The sequence below is a fragment of the Schistocerca nitens genome, chromosome 11 (assembly GCF_023898315.1).
Source record: "Schistocerca nitens isolate TAMUIC-IGC-003100 chromosome 11, iqSchNite1.1, whole genome shotgun sequence".
Classification (NCBI taxonomy): domain Eukaryota; kingdom Metazoa; phylum Arthropoda; class Insecta; order Orthoptera; family Acrididae; genus Schistocerca; species Schistocerca nitens.
This window is the reverse complement of record NC_064624.1, coordinates 185,060,614-185,075,524: the sequence shown is the minus strand read 5'-3', so window position 1 is coordinate 185,075,524 and position 14,911 is coordinate 185,060,614. Positions and strand designations below refer to the sequence as shown.

The window sequence follows — 14,911 nt, the reverse complement described above, 5'->3', positions numbered from 1 at the left end:
TACTTAACAATCATATACAAGCGTTCGCTCAACGAAAGATCCGTAGCCAAAGACTGCAAAGTTGCACAGGTCACACCGACATTCAAGAAAGGTAGTAGGAGTAATCCACTAAATTACAGGCCCATACCGTTAACGTCGATATGTAGCAGGATTTTCGAACGTTTATTGTGCTCGAACGTTATGAATTACCTCGAAGAAAACGGTCTAGTGGCACACAGTCAACATGGGCTTAGAAAACATGGTTCTTGTGAAACACACCTAGCTCTTTATTCATACGAAGTGTTGAGTGCTATTGACAAGGGATTTCAGATCGATTTCGTATTTCTGGATTTCCGGAAGGCTTTTGACACTTTACCACACAAGCGGCTCGCAGTGAAATTGCGTGTTTATGGAATATCGTCTCAGTTATGTGACTGGATTTCCGATTTCCTGTCAGAGAGGTCACAGTGCGTAGTAATTGACGGAAAGTCATCGAGTAAAACAGAACTGATTCCTGGCGTTCCCCAAGGTAGAGTGTTACGCCCTTTGCTGTTCCTTATCTATATAAACGATTTGGGAGACAATCTGAGCAGCCGTCTTCGGTTGCTTGCAGATGACGCTGTCGTTTATCGACTAATAAAGTCATCAGAAGATCAAAACAAACTGCAAAGCGATTTAGAAAAGATATCTGAATCGTGCGAAAAGTGGCAGTTGACCCTAAATAATGAAAAGTGCGAGGTCATCCACATGAGTGGTAAAATGAATCCGTTAAACTTCGGCTTGACAATAAATCAGTCAAATATAAAGACCGTAAATTCAACTAAATACCTAGGAATTACAATTACGAACAACTTGAAATGGAAGGTTCAAAATGTTCAAATGTGTGTGAGCTCCTAAGGCACCAAACTGCTGAGGCCATCGGTCCCTATACCTGCACGCTACTTAAACTAACTTATGCTAAGAACAACACACAGACTCATGCCCGAGGGAGGACTCGAACCTCTGGCGGGAGGGGCCGCGCAGTCCGTGACATGGTGCCTCAAACCGCGCGGCCACTCCGCGCGGTAAAGCCGAAGGAACACATCGCAAATGTTGTGGGGAGGGCTAACCAAAGACTGCATTTTATTGGCAGGACCTACTAAGGAGACTGCCTACACTACGCCTATCGAGCCGGCGGCTGTGGCCGAGCGGTTCTAGGCGCTACAGTCCGGAACCGCGGACCACTACGGTCGCAGGTTCGAATCCTGCCTCGGGCATGCATGTGTGTGATGTCCTTAGGTTAGTTACGTTTAAGTAGTTCTGAATTCTAGGGGACTGATGACCTCAGATGTTAAGTCCCATAGTGCTCAGAGCTATTGGAACCATTTGAGCCACTACGCTTGTCCGTCTTATTTTAGAGTACTGCTACGCGATGTGGGATCCTCACCAGATAGGATTGACACGAGTGCATCGGAAAACTTCAAAGAAGGGCAGCACGTTTTGTTCAAAAATGGTTCAAATGGCTCTGAGCACTATGGAACGTAACATCTGAGGTCATCAGTCGCCTAGAACTTAGAACTACCTAAACCTAACCTAACCTAAGGACATCACACACATCCATGCTCGAGGCAGGATTCGAACCTGCGACCGTGGCAGTCGCGCGGTTCCGAACTGAAGCGCCTAGAACCGCTCGGCCACCGAGCCCGCCTACGTAGAGAGAAACGATCACTACGGTACAATAAAGGAAATCAGAGCTCGTACGGAAAGGTATAGGTGTTCGTTCTTTCCGCGCGCTATACGAAATTCGAATAAGACAATTGGGAACGGTCTATGGCTCTGAGCGCTATGGGACTTAACATCTGTGGTCATCAGTCCCCTAGAACTTAGAACTACTTACACCTAACTAACCTAAGGACATCACACACATCCATGCCCGAGGCAGGAATCGAACCTGCGACCGTAGCGGTCACGCGGTTCCAGACTGTAGCGGGGGAACGGTCTAAGGCGCTGCAGTCATGGACTGTAAGTCTTCAGAAGAAGTAGATGATTTCAATTCAGTTCCTCATATTTTATCTCTGCGAGTTGGATACGACATTACTGTGAAACTCTTGAACCTGCAGAAAGACAGATGCTATTGGGAACAATGTGCGAAGAAATCGCAAACAAACGTATTTCAAAACTTCCTGGCAGATTAAAACTGTGTGCCCGACCGAGACTCGAACTCGGGACCTTTGCCTTTCACGGGCAAGGTTCGCAGGAGAGTTTCTGTAAAGTTTGGAAGGTAGGAGACGAGATACTGGCAGAAGTAAAGCTGTGAGGACCGCCCGTGAGTCGTGCTTCGGTAGCTCAGATGGTAGAGCACTTGCCCGCGAAAGGCAAAGGCCTCGAGTTCGATTCTCGGTCGGGCACACAGTTTTAATCTGCCAGGAAGTTTCATATCAGCTCACACTCCGCTGCAGAGTGAAAATCTCATTCTGGAAACGTAATTCAGTTTTGTCTCCATTGCTAACACTTAGCGATACCACAAAGGCAACTGCTAATTGTTGTTGATATTAAATGAGTTGCAAATTCGAGTGAACAGTAACTGTGACAACTGTGTCGGAGAAAGTATCGATGGAAAATGAAATTCACTTTATGAATTACGATCGCGTTATGGCGCGTTATCTCTTTTCTAGTGTGCCGTCGATCCGGAATATGTGCCCTCCGTGTTGCGCATGCGCTTTCCGCCACGGCTACGGCAGGGGTGTACACTTCTCTTGCTATCTGGCGAGCTATTGGATTTGGCTGTATTCTGTATTCTTCCAATATAAAAATTTTAGGGCATATTTCGACATACGGGACTGGACAGTTCCCTTGGGAGTTAATGTGCTAAATCTTCAACTTTTATAGTCCTGTCTTCCTCAGTTGCGTGTAATATTACGGTATATTAATAATTTTTACTTATGGACCGTCTGACAGCAACTGAATAAAACACAATTTTAGTACCATACGCGTTTCGCCTTAATTTTCTGCAAGGTATCACCAGTGGCCTGGAATATGTACATATGTTAGCTATTTAATTTACATTTTTGTCACTGCGCCTATAGGTTATAAACAGTTCTGGTGGTTGGTATTTCCAATTAAGTAGTAATGTTTTGAACTGTACTTACAGGTTGCGTGGACAATTTCCTGCATATTACACTCCTGTTGCATTTTTGGTGTTGTTCTTCTTCTTATAAACGCCAATTTGCGGATTTTTTCCCCATTCCACAACACTATGCACTGAACGCTTGTTTTAAAGCAATGTTTTGGTTTCTGTTGCCGACTGTCAAATTGCTTTAAAACAAGCGTTCAGTGCATAGTGTTGTGGAATGGGGAAAAAATCCGCAAATTGGCGTTCATAAGAAGAAGAACAACACCAAAAAATGCAACAGGAGTGTAATATGTAGGAAATTGTCCACGCAACCTGTAAGTACAGTTCAAAACATTACTACTTAATTGGAAATACCAACCACCAGAACTGTTTATAACCTATAGGCACAATGACAAAAATGTAAATTAAATAGCTAACATATGTACATATTCCAGGCCACTGATGATGCCTTGCAGAAAATAAAGGCGAAACGCGTATGGCACTAAAATTGTGTTTTATTCAGTTGCTGTCAGACGGTCCATAAGTAAAAATTATTAATATACCGTAATAATGTGCTAAATATTAGACGTTAATACGTAAACGACAAAAAGATTAAGAAATACTCGAAATTATGCTTGAAGTTTGACGTCGTTAAGTGCTCTCACTATAGAGCACTGGATGAGTAATTCCTCTCTTCATCTCAGAGTAGCACTTGCAACCTACGTCGTCAGTTATTTGCTGGGTGTATTCCTCTCTCTGTCTTCCCCTACAGTTTTTGCCCTCTGCATCTCCCCCTAGTACCATGGAACTCATTTGTGATTCTTTAACAAATGCCATATCGCCTCGCGGGATTAGCCGAGCGGTCTAGGGCGCTGCAGTCATGCACTGTGCGGCTGGTCCCAGCGGAGGTACGAGTCCTCCCTCGGGCATGGGTGTGTGTATTTGTCCTCAGGATAATTTAGTTTAAGTAGTGTGTAAGCTTAGTGACTGATGACCTTAGCAGTTAAGTCCCATAAGATTTCACACACATGTGAACATTTTTGAAGAATTGGGAAGATGGTTCGATGAACCCTCAGCCACGCACTTAAATGTGATTTGCAGAACATCCATGTAGATGTAGATGTAGATGTTGTTTTTGTTGTGGTCATCAGTCCTGAGACTGGTTTGATGCAGCTCTCCATGCTACTCTATCCTGTGCAAGCTTCTTCATCTCCCAGTACCTACTGCAGCCTGCATCCTTCTGAATCTGCTTAGTGTATTCATCTCTTGGTCTCCCTCTACGATTTTTATCCTCCACGCTGCCCTCCAATACTAAATTGGTGATCCCTTGATGCCTCAGAACATGTCCTACCAACCGGTCCCTTCTTCTGGTCAAGTTGTGCCACAAAATCCTCTTCTCCCCAATTCTATTCAATACCTCCTCATTAGCTATGTGATCTACCCATCTAATCTTCAGCATTCTTCTGTAGCACCACATTTCAAAAGCTTCTATTCTCCTCTTGTCCAAACTATTTATCGTCCACGTTCCACTTCCATACATGGCTACACTCCACACAAATACTTTCACAAACGACTTCCTGACACTTAAATCTATACTCGATGTTAACAAATTTCTCTTCTTCAGAAACGCTTTCCTTGCCATTGCCAGTCTACATTTTATATCCTCTCTACTTCGATCGTCATCAGTTATTTTGCTCCCCAAATGGCAAAACTCATTTGCTACTTTAAGTGTCTCATTTCCTAATCCAATTCCCTCAGCATCACCTGACTTAATTTGACAACATTCCATTATCCTCGTTCTAGATGTAGACCCTGTTAAAGGAGTTAGCGGTAGCATTTACCGCCGACAGCGAGTGTATAGGAGACACTGGACGTGCGACGTGTACGTGTGGTTTCAGCTGCCGGGCGCCGATCGCCAGCCTGGACTGCATGGAGGAGTTCGGCACGGGGGCGGTGCTCGGGTCGGGCGCATCCGACCCGTCGGCGCCCGCGGCCAACACCAAGGAGGCGCTGCTGACGGGGGGCGGCGGCGGCGGCGGGGGCGGTGGCGGCGGGGGCGGAGGCGGCGGGGGCGGAGCCGCGGGCGTGGCGGCGGCGGCGGCCGCGGGGGCGGCGGGGGCGCTGGCGGCGGTGCGCGGCGGCCAGTCGGGCGGGCAGCTGGGCGAGCACGCGGTGGCCCGCCAGACGACGGTGACGCCGGGGCTGCGCTACCGCAACCTGGGCAAGAGCGGCCTGCGCGTCTCCAACGTGGGGCTCGGTGAGTGTCTCCCGAGCTCCAGCAGTGGTGGTGTACCACAGGGGTCGGTGTTGGGTCCTATTTTCTTGTATTCTTCTGTCATCACTGAAGTAGTTTGACTGGATATTTACCCTCAGTAGGTCAGAACTAATCTAGCCACTCTCTGTAACACTGCTGTCCCATAAGGGTCACTGTGCGACCTGGCCAGCAGTGGTGGTGTACCACAGGGGAAAGTGTTGGGTCAAATTTTCTCGTATTCTTTTGCCGTCGCTGAAGAAGTTTGACTGGATATTTACCCTCAGTAGGTCAGAACTGTTCTACACACTCGCTGTAACACAATTGTCCCATAAGAGTAGCTGTTGGCCCTAGTTCTCTTACATTCCTTTGTCATCATTAAACAAGTTAGGCTTGACATGTACTATCAACAGGTCAGAACGTTTCTAGCAGCACTGTGCAATAGCGGTCACTGTTGGTGGAGAATTCAATCTACCCTCGATTTGTTGGCGGAAATACAGTTTCAAAGCCGGTGGTAGGCAGAAAACAACTTCCGAAATTGTACTAAATGCTTTCTCTGAGAATTACTTTGAACAATTAGTTGATGAGCCCAAACGAATTGTAAATTGTTGCGAAAACACACTTTACCTCTTAGCCACAAATAATCCTGATCTAATAAAGAGCGTCATGACGGATACAGGGATTAGTCAACGCAAGGTCACTGTAGCGAGGGTCAAAACCATATCAACCATAACCACTAAAAATAAACGCAAAATATATCTATTAAAAACAGCAGATAAAAATACGCTTGAAGCCCTCCTAAGAGAGAGAGAGTCTCCATTCCTTCCAAGCTAATTATGTACGTGTTGACCAGATATGGCCCACATTCAAAGATACAGTATAGACAACAATAGATAGATTCATACGGCATAAGTTAATAAGAGTCGGGACTGATCCACAGAGAGAATTTCTGTATGGTGCAAAAAGTGGCAATTAGCACTAGACAAAGAAAAGTGCGACGTCATCCACTTGGGTACTAAAAGAAATCCGAAAAATTTTGGATATACGATAAATTGCATAAATCTAAGGGCTGTCAATTCGACTAAATACGTAAGAATTACAATTATGAGCAACTTGAATTGGAAAGACCACGTAGATAATATTGTGGTGAACGCGAAACAAAGACTGCGCTTTGTTGGCAGAACATTTAGAAGATGCGACAAACCCACTAAAGAGACAGCCTACATTACACTTGTCCGGCCTCTGCTAGAATATTGCTGCACAGTATGGGATCCTTACCAGGTAGGATTGTTGGAAGACATCTCAAAATTGGAAAGAAGGGCACCTTGTTTCGTGTTATCGCGCAATATGGTGAGAGTGTCACTGATGTGATATGCAATTTGGGGTGGCACTCACTGACACAAAGGTGGTTCGATGAACCCTCTGCCAAGCACTTAAGTGTGAATTGCAGAGTAACCATGTAGATGTAGCTGTAGATTTTGGGTTCATTTCATTCATCCATCGGCAGTGGACGAGGTAGACTGTGGTATCTTCTCCAAACCGCTGAGAACTGCTGTAGCACTACTAAAAACATTTCTGTTCCACAAGGGTCAATGTTGGATCCAACTCTCTTCGGTTCATCTACTAATATTAGACAAGTTAGGTTGTGATATCTATTCTTATCAGCTGAGAAATGACCAAGCAAGGTGGCGCAGTGGTTAGCACACTGGACTCACGTTTGGGAGGACGACAGTTCAGACCCATGACTGGCCATCCACATTTAGGTTTTCTGTGATTTCCCTAAACACACTCCTGGAAACTGAAATAAGAACACCGTGAATTCATTGTCCCAGGAAGGGGAAACTTTATTGACACATTCCTGGGGTCAGATACATCACATGATCACACTGACAGAACCACAGGCACATAGACACAGGCAACAGAGCATGCACAATGTCGCCACTAGTACAGTGTATATCCACCTTTCGCAGCAATGCAGGCTGCTATTCTCCCATGGAGACGATCGTAGAGATGCTGGATGTAGTCCTGTGAAACGGCTTGCCATGCCATTTCCACCTGGCGCCTCAGTTGGACCAGCGTTCGTGCTGGACGTGCAGACCGCGTGAGACGACGCTTCATCCAGTCCCAAACATGCTCAATGGGGGACAGATCCGGAGATCTTGCTGGCCAGGGTAGTTGACTTACACCTTCTAGAGCACGTTGGGTGGCACGGGATACATGCGGACGTGCATTGTCCTGTTGGAACAGCAAGTTCCCTTGCCGGTCTAGGAATGGTAGAACGATGGGTTCGATGACGGTTTGGATGTACCGTGCACTATTCAGTGTCCCCTCGACGATCATCAGTGGTGTACAGCCAGTGTAGGAGATCGCTCCCCACACCATGATGCCGGGTGTTGGCCCTGTGTGCCTCGGTCGTATGCAGTCCTGATTGTGGCGCTCACCTGCACGGCGCCAAACACGCATACGACCATCATTGGCACCGAGGCAGAAGCGACTCTCATCGCTGAAGACGACACGTCTCCATTCGTCCCTCGATTCACGCCTGTCGCGACACCACTGGAGGCGGGCTGCACGATGTTGGGGCGTGAGCGGAAGACGGCCTAACGGTGTGCGGGACCGTAGCCCAGCTTCATGGAGACGGTTGCGAATGGTCCTCGCCGATACCCCAGGAGCAACAGTGTCCCTAATTTGCTGGGAAGTGGCGGTGCGGTCCCCTACGGCACTGCGTAGGATCCTACGGTCTTGGCGTGCATCCGTGCGTCGCTGCGGTCCGGTCCCAGGTCGACGGGTACGTGCACCTTCCGCCGACCACTGGCGACAACATCGATGTACTGTGGAGACCTCACGCCCCACGTGTTGAGCAATTCGGCGGTACGTCCACCCGGCCTCCCGCATGCCCACTATACGCCCTCGCTCAAAGTCCGTCAACTGCACATACGGTTCACGTCCACGCTGTCGCGGCATGCTACCAGTGTTAAAGACTGCGATGGAGCTCCGTATGCCACGGCAAACTGGCTGACACTGACGGCGGCGGTGCACAAATGCTGCGCAGCTAGCGCCATTCGACGGCCAACACCGCGGTTCCTGGTGTGTCCGCTGTGCCGTGCGTGTGATCATTGCTTGTACAGCCCTCTCGCAGTGTCCGGAGCAAGTATGGTGGGTCTGACACACCGGTGTCAATGTGTTCTTTTTTCCATTTCCAGGAGTGTAACATCTGGCAAATACCTGGATGATTCCTTTGAAAGGGCACAGCCAACTTCCTTCCCCATCCTTCACTAATCCGATAGGACCGATGACCTCGCTGTTTGGTTCCCTTTCCCAAACCAACCAACCAGCTCAGAAATGCTCTAGCAGCATTATATAACACTGGTATGCTACAGAGATCAATTTTGGGTCCAGTTCTCTTTTATTCACCCGTCAGTAATGGATGAGGTAGGCTCTGACATCTAGAGAGCTCAGAACAGCTCTGCCACTATTACAAAACACTTCTGCAGTCCTCAACAATGGGTCAAGTTCTCTTTCACTTTTCCATCAGTACTAGAAAAGATAGCCTGTCATATCTAAACAGCTCAGAACTTCTTTAGCAACACTATATCATATTTGTGACTCACAGAGGTTACTCTTCTGTCCAGTTCTGTTTTATTTATCCATCAGTACTGAACAAGATAGCCTGTCATATATGCATTAAACAGCTCAGAACTGCTCTAGAAGCACTGTACAGCACTGGTGACCCACAAGGGCAATGTTGGGTCTGTTTCTCTAGGCAGCCCATCATAGCTATTCTAAATAGCTCACAACTGCTCTAGCACCACTGTACAATACTGGTGTTCCACAGGAGTCTATGTTCAGTCCAGCTCTCTTTTATTCACCCATGAGTATGGTGGAACAACAGTTCAGAAACACTCAAGCAGCACTGTAATACACTAGTGTCGACACTGTGGTCAATGTATGGTCTAGTTTCTATCCATTCATCCATCTGTACTGGACCATGTAGGCTGTGGTATCTACTATAAACAGCTCAGAACTGCTTTAGTAGCAGTGTGAATCATAGGGATCCCAAAGGGATGTGTTGGGTCCAATTCTCTTTCATTCATACGTCGGTGTTGGACAAGGTAGACTGAAATATCTGCTCTAAACAGCCGAGAACTGCTCTAGCAGCATTGTACAGCACTCGTCTCCCAGAGGTCAGCTCCATCACTCTCCCATTACTTTATAAGTATAATGGATAAGGTATACTGTGATACCTACTACAAACTCCTTTACCACTGCTGTACAACACCTTAGGGTCTACTCTTGTATCCCTTCTTCTTTCATTCATTCATCTGTATTGCCTAAGCATGGAGTGATGTGTGTTTCAAACAGCGCAATAGTTCTCTACCAATACTATTTACAAGACTGCTTTCCCTAGGGGTCAGTCTTCGATCAATTTGAATCATCTGTATGTTTGATAAGGTATGCTGTGATATCTAATTCAAGTGTATACAAAACTAGTGTCTCACAAATGTCAGTCTTAGGTCTATATCTTCTGGTAAACCTTCCGGGATGTAAGGTCGTGGTCCATGAAACTCTTCAGCTCCTAACGTTTCGTCCAGAGCTGCGCTGGACATCTTCAGAGGGGTGTTTTCTCCTCCGGTAAGTCTTGCCGACTGACGGGTCGGACGTGTGAGAGCGACTTATATATCGTAGAAAGTGGGCGTGACCAGAGTTACACGTGATATGCAGAGATAATCTTTGTCAGAGATAAAACTTATCTATCGATCGTAATCTCGTCACGGATAAAACTGTCTAGCAATTCTGTAGTGCTACTGTCCAAATATCACTAAGTTTCATGGTCTCTTCTTTCCGATTAAAATTATCCCTATGTTTATATATTTCAATTGCTTCTCTACAAAGCCGTGGGTAATAGTTCGTCGTCGTAGATAAAATTTTTGTTTCGGAAAACCTCACTTGATGATTTCGTGACTGAAAAGCGTGTTCTGCTACAGCCGATTTATCTGTTTTTCCTAATCGGCAAAGACTTCTGTGTTCTTTTAACCGTGTATTTACGCTTCTTTTTGTTGTTCCAATATAAACTTTACCACATGTGCACGGAATTTTATATACGCCACTGGCTGATAGAGGAGCGCGTTTGTCTTTTACAGACCGGAGAACATGACAAATTTTCTTTGTTGGTCTAAAAACAGGTCTAATATCATGTTTACTTAAAATCTTTCCAATCTGATCCGTTACTTTCTTTATGAAAGGGAGAGAGACTGTATTCTTCCATCGTTTTTCGGGCTTGTCCTTATGCTTTTTGTTGTTGGGATGCAGAATTCTGCTTACTTCTTTCTTTGAGTAGCCATTTTTCTCAAAAGCGTGCTTCAGATGTTCAACGTTAGGAGCTGAAGAGTTTCATGGACCACGACCGTACATCCCGGAAGGTTTACCAGAAGATATGTCATCCGGTTGTGAAAGCCTTCATACTAAGTCTTAGGTCTGTTTCTCTTTCACTCATTCATCTGTATTGGTTAAGATATGCTGTGACATCTAGGTCAAACAGCTAAAAAGTGCTCTATCAGCAGTATCCATAAAGACTGGTGTCCCACAGCATGTCTGTCTTATTGCCTTACTGCCAGCACTTTTCTTTTTTTCATCATCAGTCCAGTGTTGGTTTGATGCGGCCTGTCATGACCTTTTCTCCTATGCCAACCTCATCTGTCAAGGGGCTCTACTTGATCTTCTTCTTCATACATATGAGACTGATGGCTAGAGGCTGGACATCAGTTTTGTAAAACACTACTACACAATTCTTAAAGAAAAATTGGAAATAAGGGCCTTTGAAGATTAGAAGACTTTGGTCCTTGGTTAAAAATAAAACATTTGAAGTATTTCAACAAGATGGATGGTACCTCGACAGACTAGTAACTGAGAAGTTGCTGGTTCGATTCTGTGTTTAACTTGTGTGTTTATTGTGAAATGGAAGTGTTACTTAACAAATACTAAATTATAATTTCTTCGTAAATACGATGTAGTGTAACTATATTTTATTTTTATTATTAATGGCATGAAAATAATTTAAAATTTGATATAGGCTGCGAAATGTTAAATGAAAACATTATATATATTAATACATTATTTAGTCTCTAGAAATAAAATATAGTGTTTTCATTTTATATTTGATGTTATGTATTTTTGTAGCATATTTAAATTTAATATGAATAATCGCGTATGCATGTGGTTATTAATTAAATTATGTACTTAATTGAACTCTATATATAAAAGGAAACGTCCTGACTTACTGACACATCATCACCCAGCCCAAACTGCTAACAACAAATACCTGGAGAGGATGTTGCTCTTTGATCTAACACTGTAGTGATTGTTTAAGAAGGGATAGTTCGAAATTCCTCTCCTAAAGGGCTAAAATTGGGGATGTGTGGGTTTTTAAACATATGTCGCTATTAAGGCAATTTTGAAGCCAGAACTGTGAAAATTGTTATGTAGTTTGTTGGTCAGAAATAAAGAAATATGTGTTCCAGAACTTTTGGGAATTCGACCGCTAAGGGGTTGAAATGATGAGTGAACTTTTTTTTGATAAATCATTCTTAAAGCACTCCCAAAACATTTTTATTGTCTCATCTACGAAAACTGGTATTTGACTTCTGTTAGCAAAAACAAAATACGTATTTCATTGTTTTTGGAAGTTAAACTGATAAAGGGAGGAAATAGAGGATGAAAATTTTTATGAAAATACTTCGTTATTCAGAAACATTTATAAAGCTAAATGTATGAAAACTGGTATGTGAATTCTCAATTAGAAGTAAATAAATATGTGTTAGGCAATGAAAGCTTCTATGGAAATACCACCACAAGAACTCACAGGGGTGAATTAACGAAGACCTACAACCCCAGCCACCAGAATCGCTTTTTGGTCAGAAGTAGATTCAGGAAAGACCGTACTTCAGCGACTATAATTAGCGTGAAAAATTTAGATGGTGTTGCAGTTTGTGAAATAAATCGAAGAAGGCTATTTAACAGTCAGCACGAGAAAGTGTCGTGGTCAGAATTGCAGAGAAAAGGAACCAGATCTTTAACACACTAATTCTTCTGTAGGCCTAATTTATATTTATAAAATTATTTTGTTATAATTACTATGCAAATGCGAGCAAAGCAATGAGTGCTAAGCCCAGTTAAATATAAACTAAGAAATAAAATTAAAATTAAAATGTTTGAGAATTAACTTTTTCATTTCGTAACAAATCTAGAATTTAAATAAAGAGAAATTTGCTTCTAGCAAGAATCGAACCAGGAATTTCATGCTTACTGAATTTTAACACTACACTTTTTCTAATATAAACATAATTTATTGTAAAAAGTAGAATGTGCTGCTGAGCAGCTTGTGTTTGCGTTCTACATTCTTCTGTCCATTTTAGCTACTGTTTTATTTCGGATTTTGTTTCCTTGCAAACCGCTGGTTTCTCAAAAATTTTGCATCCACACCCAGTGTTGATTCATGGTGGTATGTCTTTGGTTTCTCGCTGCTATTTCTGTGTGCTTTCCTATTTCTTATGATTTGTGTGATTTTTTTTTCTTTGCCGTTTTCAGTCACCTAGGTACTACATCGAGCCAAATTTTCTATGTCCAACTACAAGACAAAGGTCGGCCTGAGTGGCCGAGCGGTTCTAGGCACTACAGTCTGGAACCGCGCGACCGCTACGGTCGCAGGTTCGAATCCTGCCTCGGGCATGGATGTGTGTGATGTCCTTAGGTTAGTTAGGTTTAAGCAGTTCTAAAATCTAGGGGACTGATGACCTCAGATAGTCCCATAGTGCTCAGAGCCATTTGAACCATTTTGAACAAGACAAAGTGTTATGAAGACATGCGATTCTATTAATTTCATAAAATGTCTGGATAAAACCCGAGTTCTTGACGTTTTGACTATGAGTCCTTAACCATTACTGATTAATGGATAAAAGAGAAATAGTCGCAACACTGATTATAGTGGAACATGAGTGTAGTATACTACTGATGAACTGCGGTTCATGTTCTAACTCATTCAACTAGAGTCAGTTTGTTGAAATTCTTGAAACGTCCTGAACTTAATGATGGTCAGAAACCTTCTAATCTCCAATGGCTATTTTTTTAGTGTTTAGTGTTTTCCTGAGTATTGTGTACAACTGCTGTAGGCATTTGATGTCTGGGCACTACACTTCAAATCCCATATGAAGATACTCTCAGTATACTCGTCAGAGTAGAACTTGCACACATCTTCAAATTTTTGCTGGATGTATTCCAATCTCTATCTTCCCCTACACTTCTTTCGTCTACAGCTCTCTCTAATATATTTCTGGCTATTCCCTGACCTCTCAATACATGACCCACCGTCTGGTCCCTTCCTATTGTTTCTGTTTTGTATACGTTTTCCTACTCATCGACACTACAGAAAGTTCCCCCATTTCTTATTTTACCAGTCCACCTAATTTTCTACATGCTTATGTGGCACCACATCTCAGACGCTTCGATTCTCATCAGTGCCTGTATAAAGAGCTCAAAATTGCTATAGCTGCACTGTACAGTACTGGTGCATGCCACAGGGGTCGATGTTAGATTCACTTCTCTTTATTTATTCACCAGCACTGCACAAGACGCACTGTAAGATCTTCCGCTCTGCTGGAAAATGCTTTACCAGTACTGGACAACATTGATACCCCACAATGGTCAATGCTAGATACATTTCTCTCATTTATTCATATGTACTGGATAAAATTGAAAATAGGTTCGATCAGATGGCTTTGAGGTCATCAGTCCCCTAGACTCAGAACTACTTAAACCTAACTAACCGAAGGACATCACACACATCCATGCCCGAGGCAGGATTCGGGCCTGCGACCGTAGCAGCAACATGATTCCAGACTGAAGCGCCTTGAACCGCTCGGCCACGGTTTCCGGCTCTGAAAGTTGGGGCCTGCTGTTGCGCAAGCATATCGGAATGCTTGAACCACAGTGCTCAGGGGGAGTCACTGGCTAAACCTTGTATCTAGCATCCCAAAACACACATCTAATCGAAATGTTGCGACCTTAATACAGCTAAATTGTGTATTTAATCTTGACTGATAGTTAGCCCAAGTAATGAAAGAATATACTGACCAATGAAACATTTAGTAATTCCACAACATAACCCAATATGCTTGTTGCAAACCAGTCTATAGCGATAGAAAATTCGTAACGTCAGAAAACTTGGCATTCGTCGCTCCTGCTGAATAAGAATTGTTGTTGTTGTTGGGGTCTTCAGTTCTGAGACTGGTTTGATACAGCTCTCCATGCTACTCTATCCTGTGCAAGCTTCTTCATCTCCCAGTACCTACTGCAACCTACATCCTTCTGAATCTGTTTAGCGTATTCATCTCTTGGTCACCCTCTACGATTTTTACCCTGCACGCTGCCCTCCAATACTAAATTGGTGATCCCTTGATGCCTCGGAACATGTCCTACCAACCGATCCCTTCTTCTTGTCACGTTGTGCCACAAACTTCTATTCTCCCCAGTCCTATTCAATACCTCGTCATTAGTTATATGATCTACCCATCTAATCTTCAGCATTCTTCTGTAGC

General features: G+C 43.9%; 1 protein-coding gene across 1 annotated transcript in view; it reads left to right on the top strand.

Moving 5' to 3' along the window:
• The first annotated feature begins 4,999 nt into the window (after positions 1–4,999).
• The window catches only part of LOC126212760 (voltage-gated potassium channel subunit beta-2), a 117,355-nt gene continuing 107,443 nt past the window's right edge, over positions 5,000–14,911 (top strand). Inside the window, exons 1-2 of the mRNA XM_049940167.1 lie at positions 5,000–5,031; positions 5,221–5,327. Of these exons, the coding sequence (XP_049796124.1) occupies positions 5,000–5,031; positions 5,221–5,327 (139 nt within the window). The remainder of the gene's footprint in view (positions 5,032–5,220; positions 5,328–14,911) is intronic.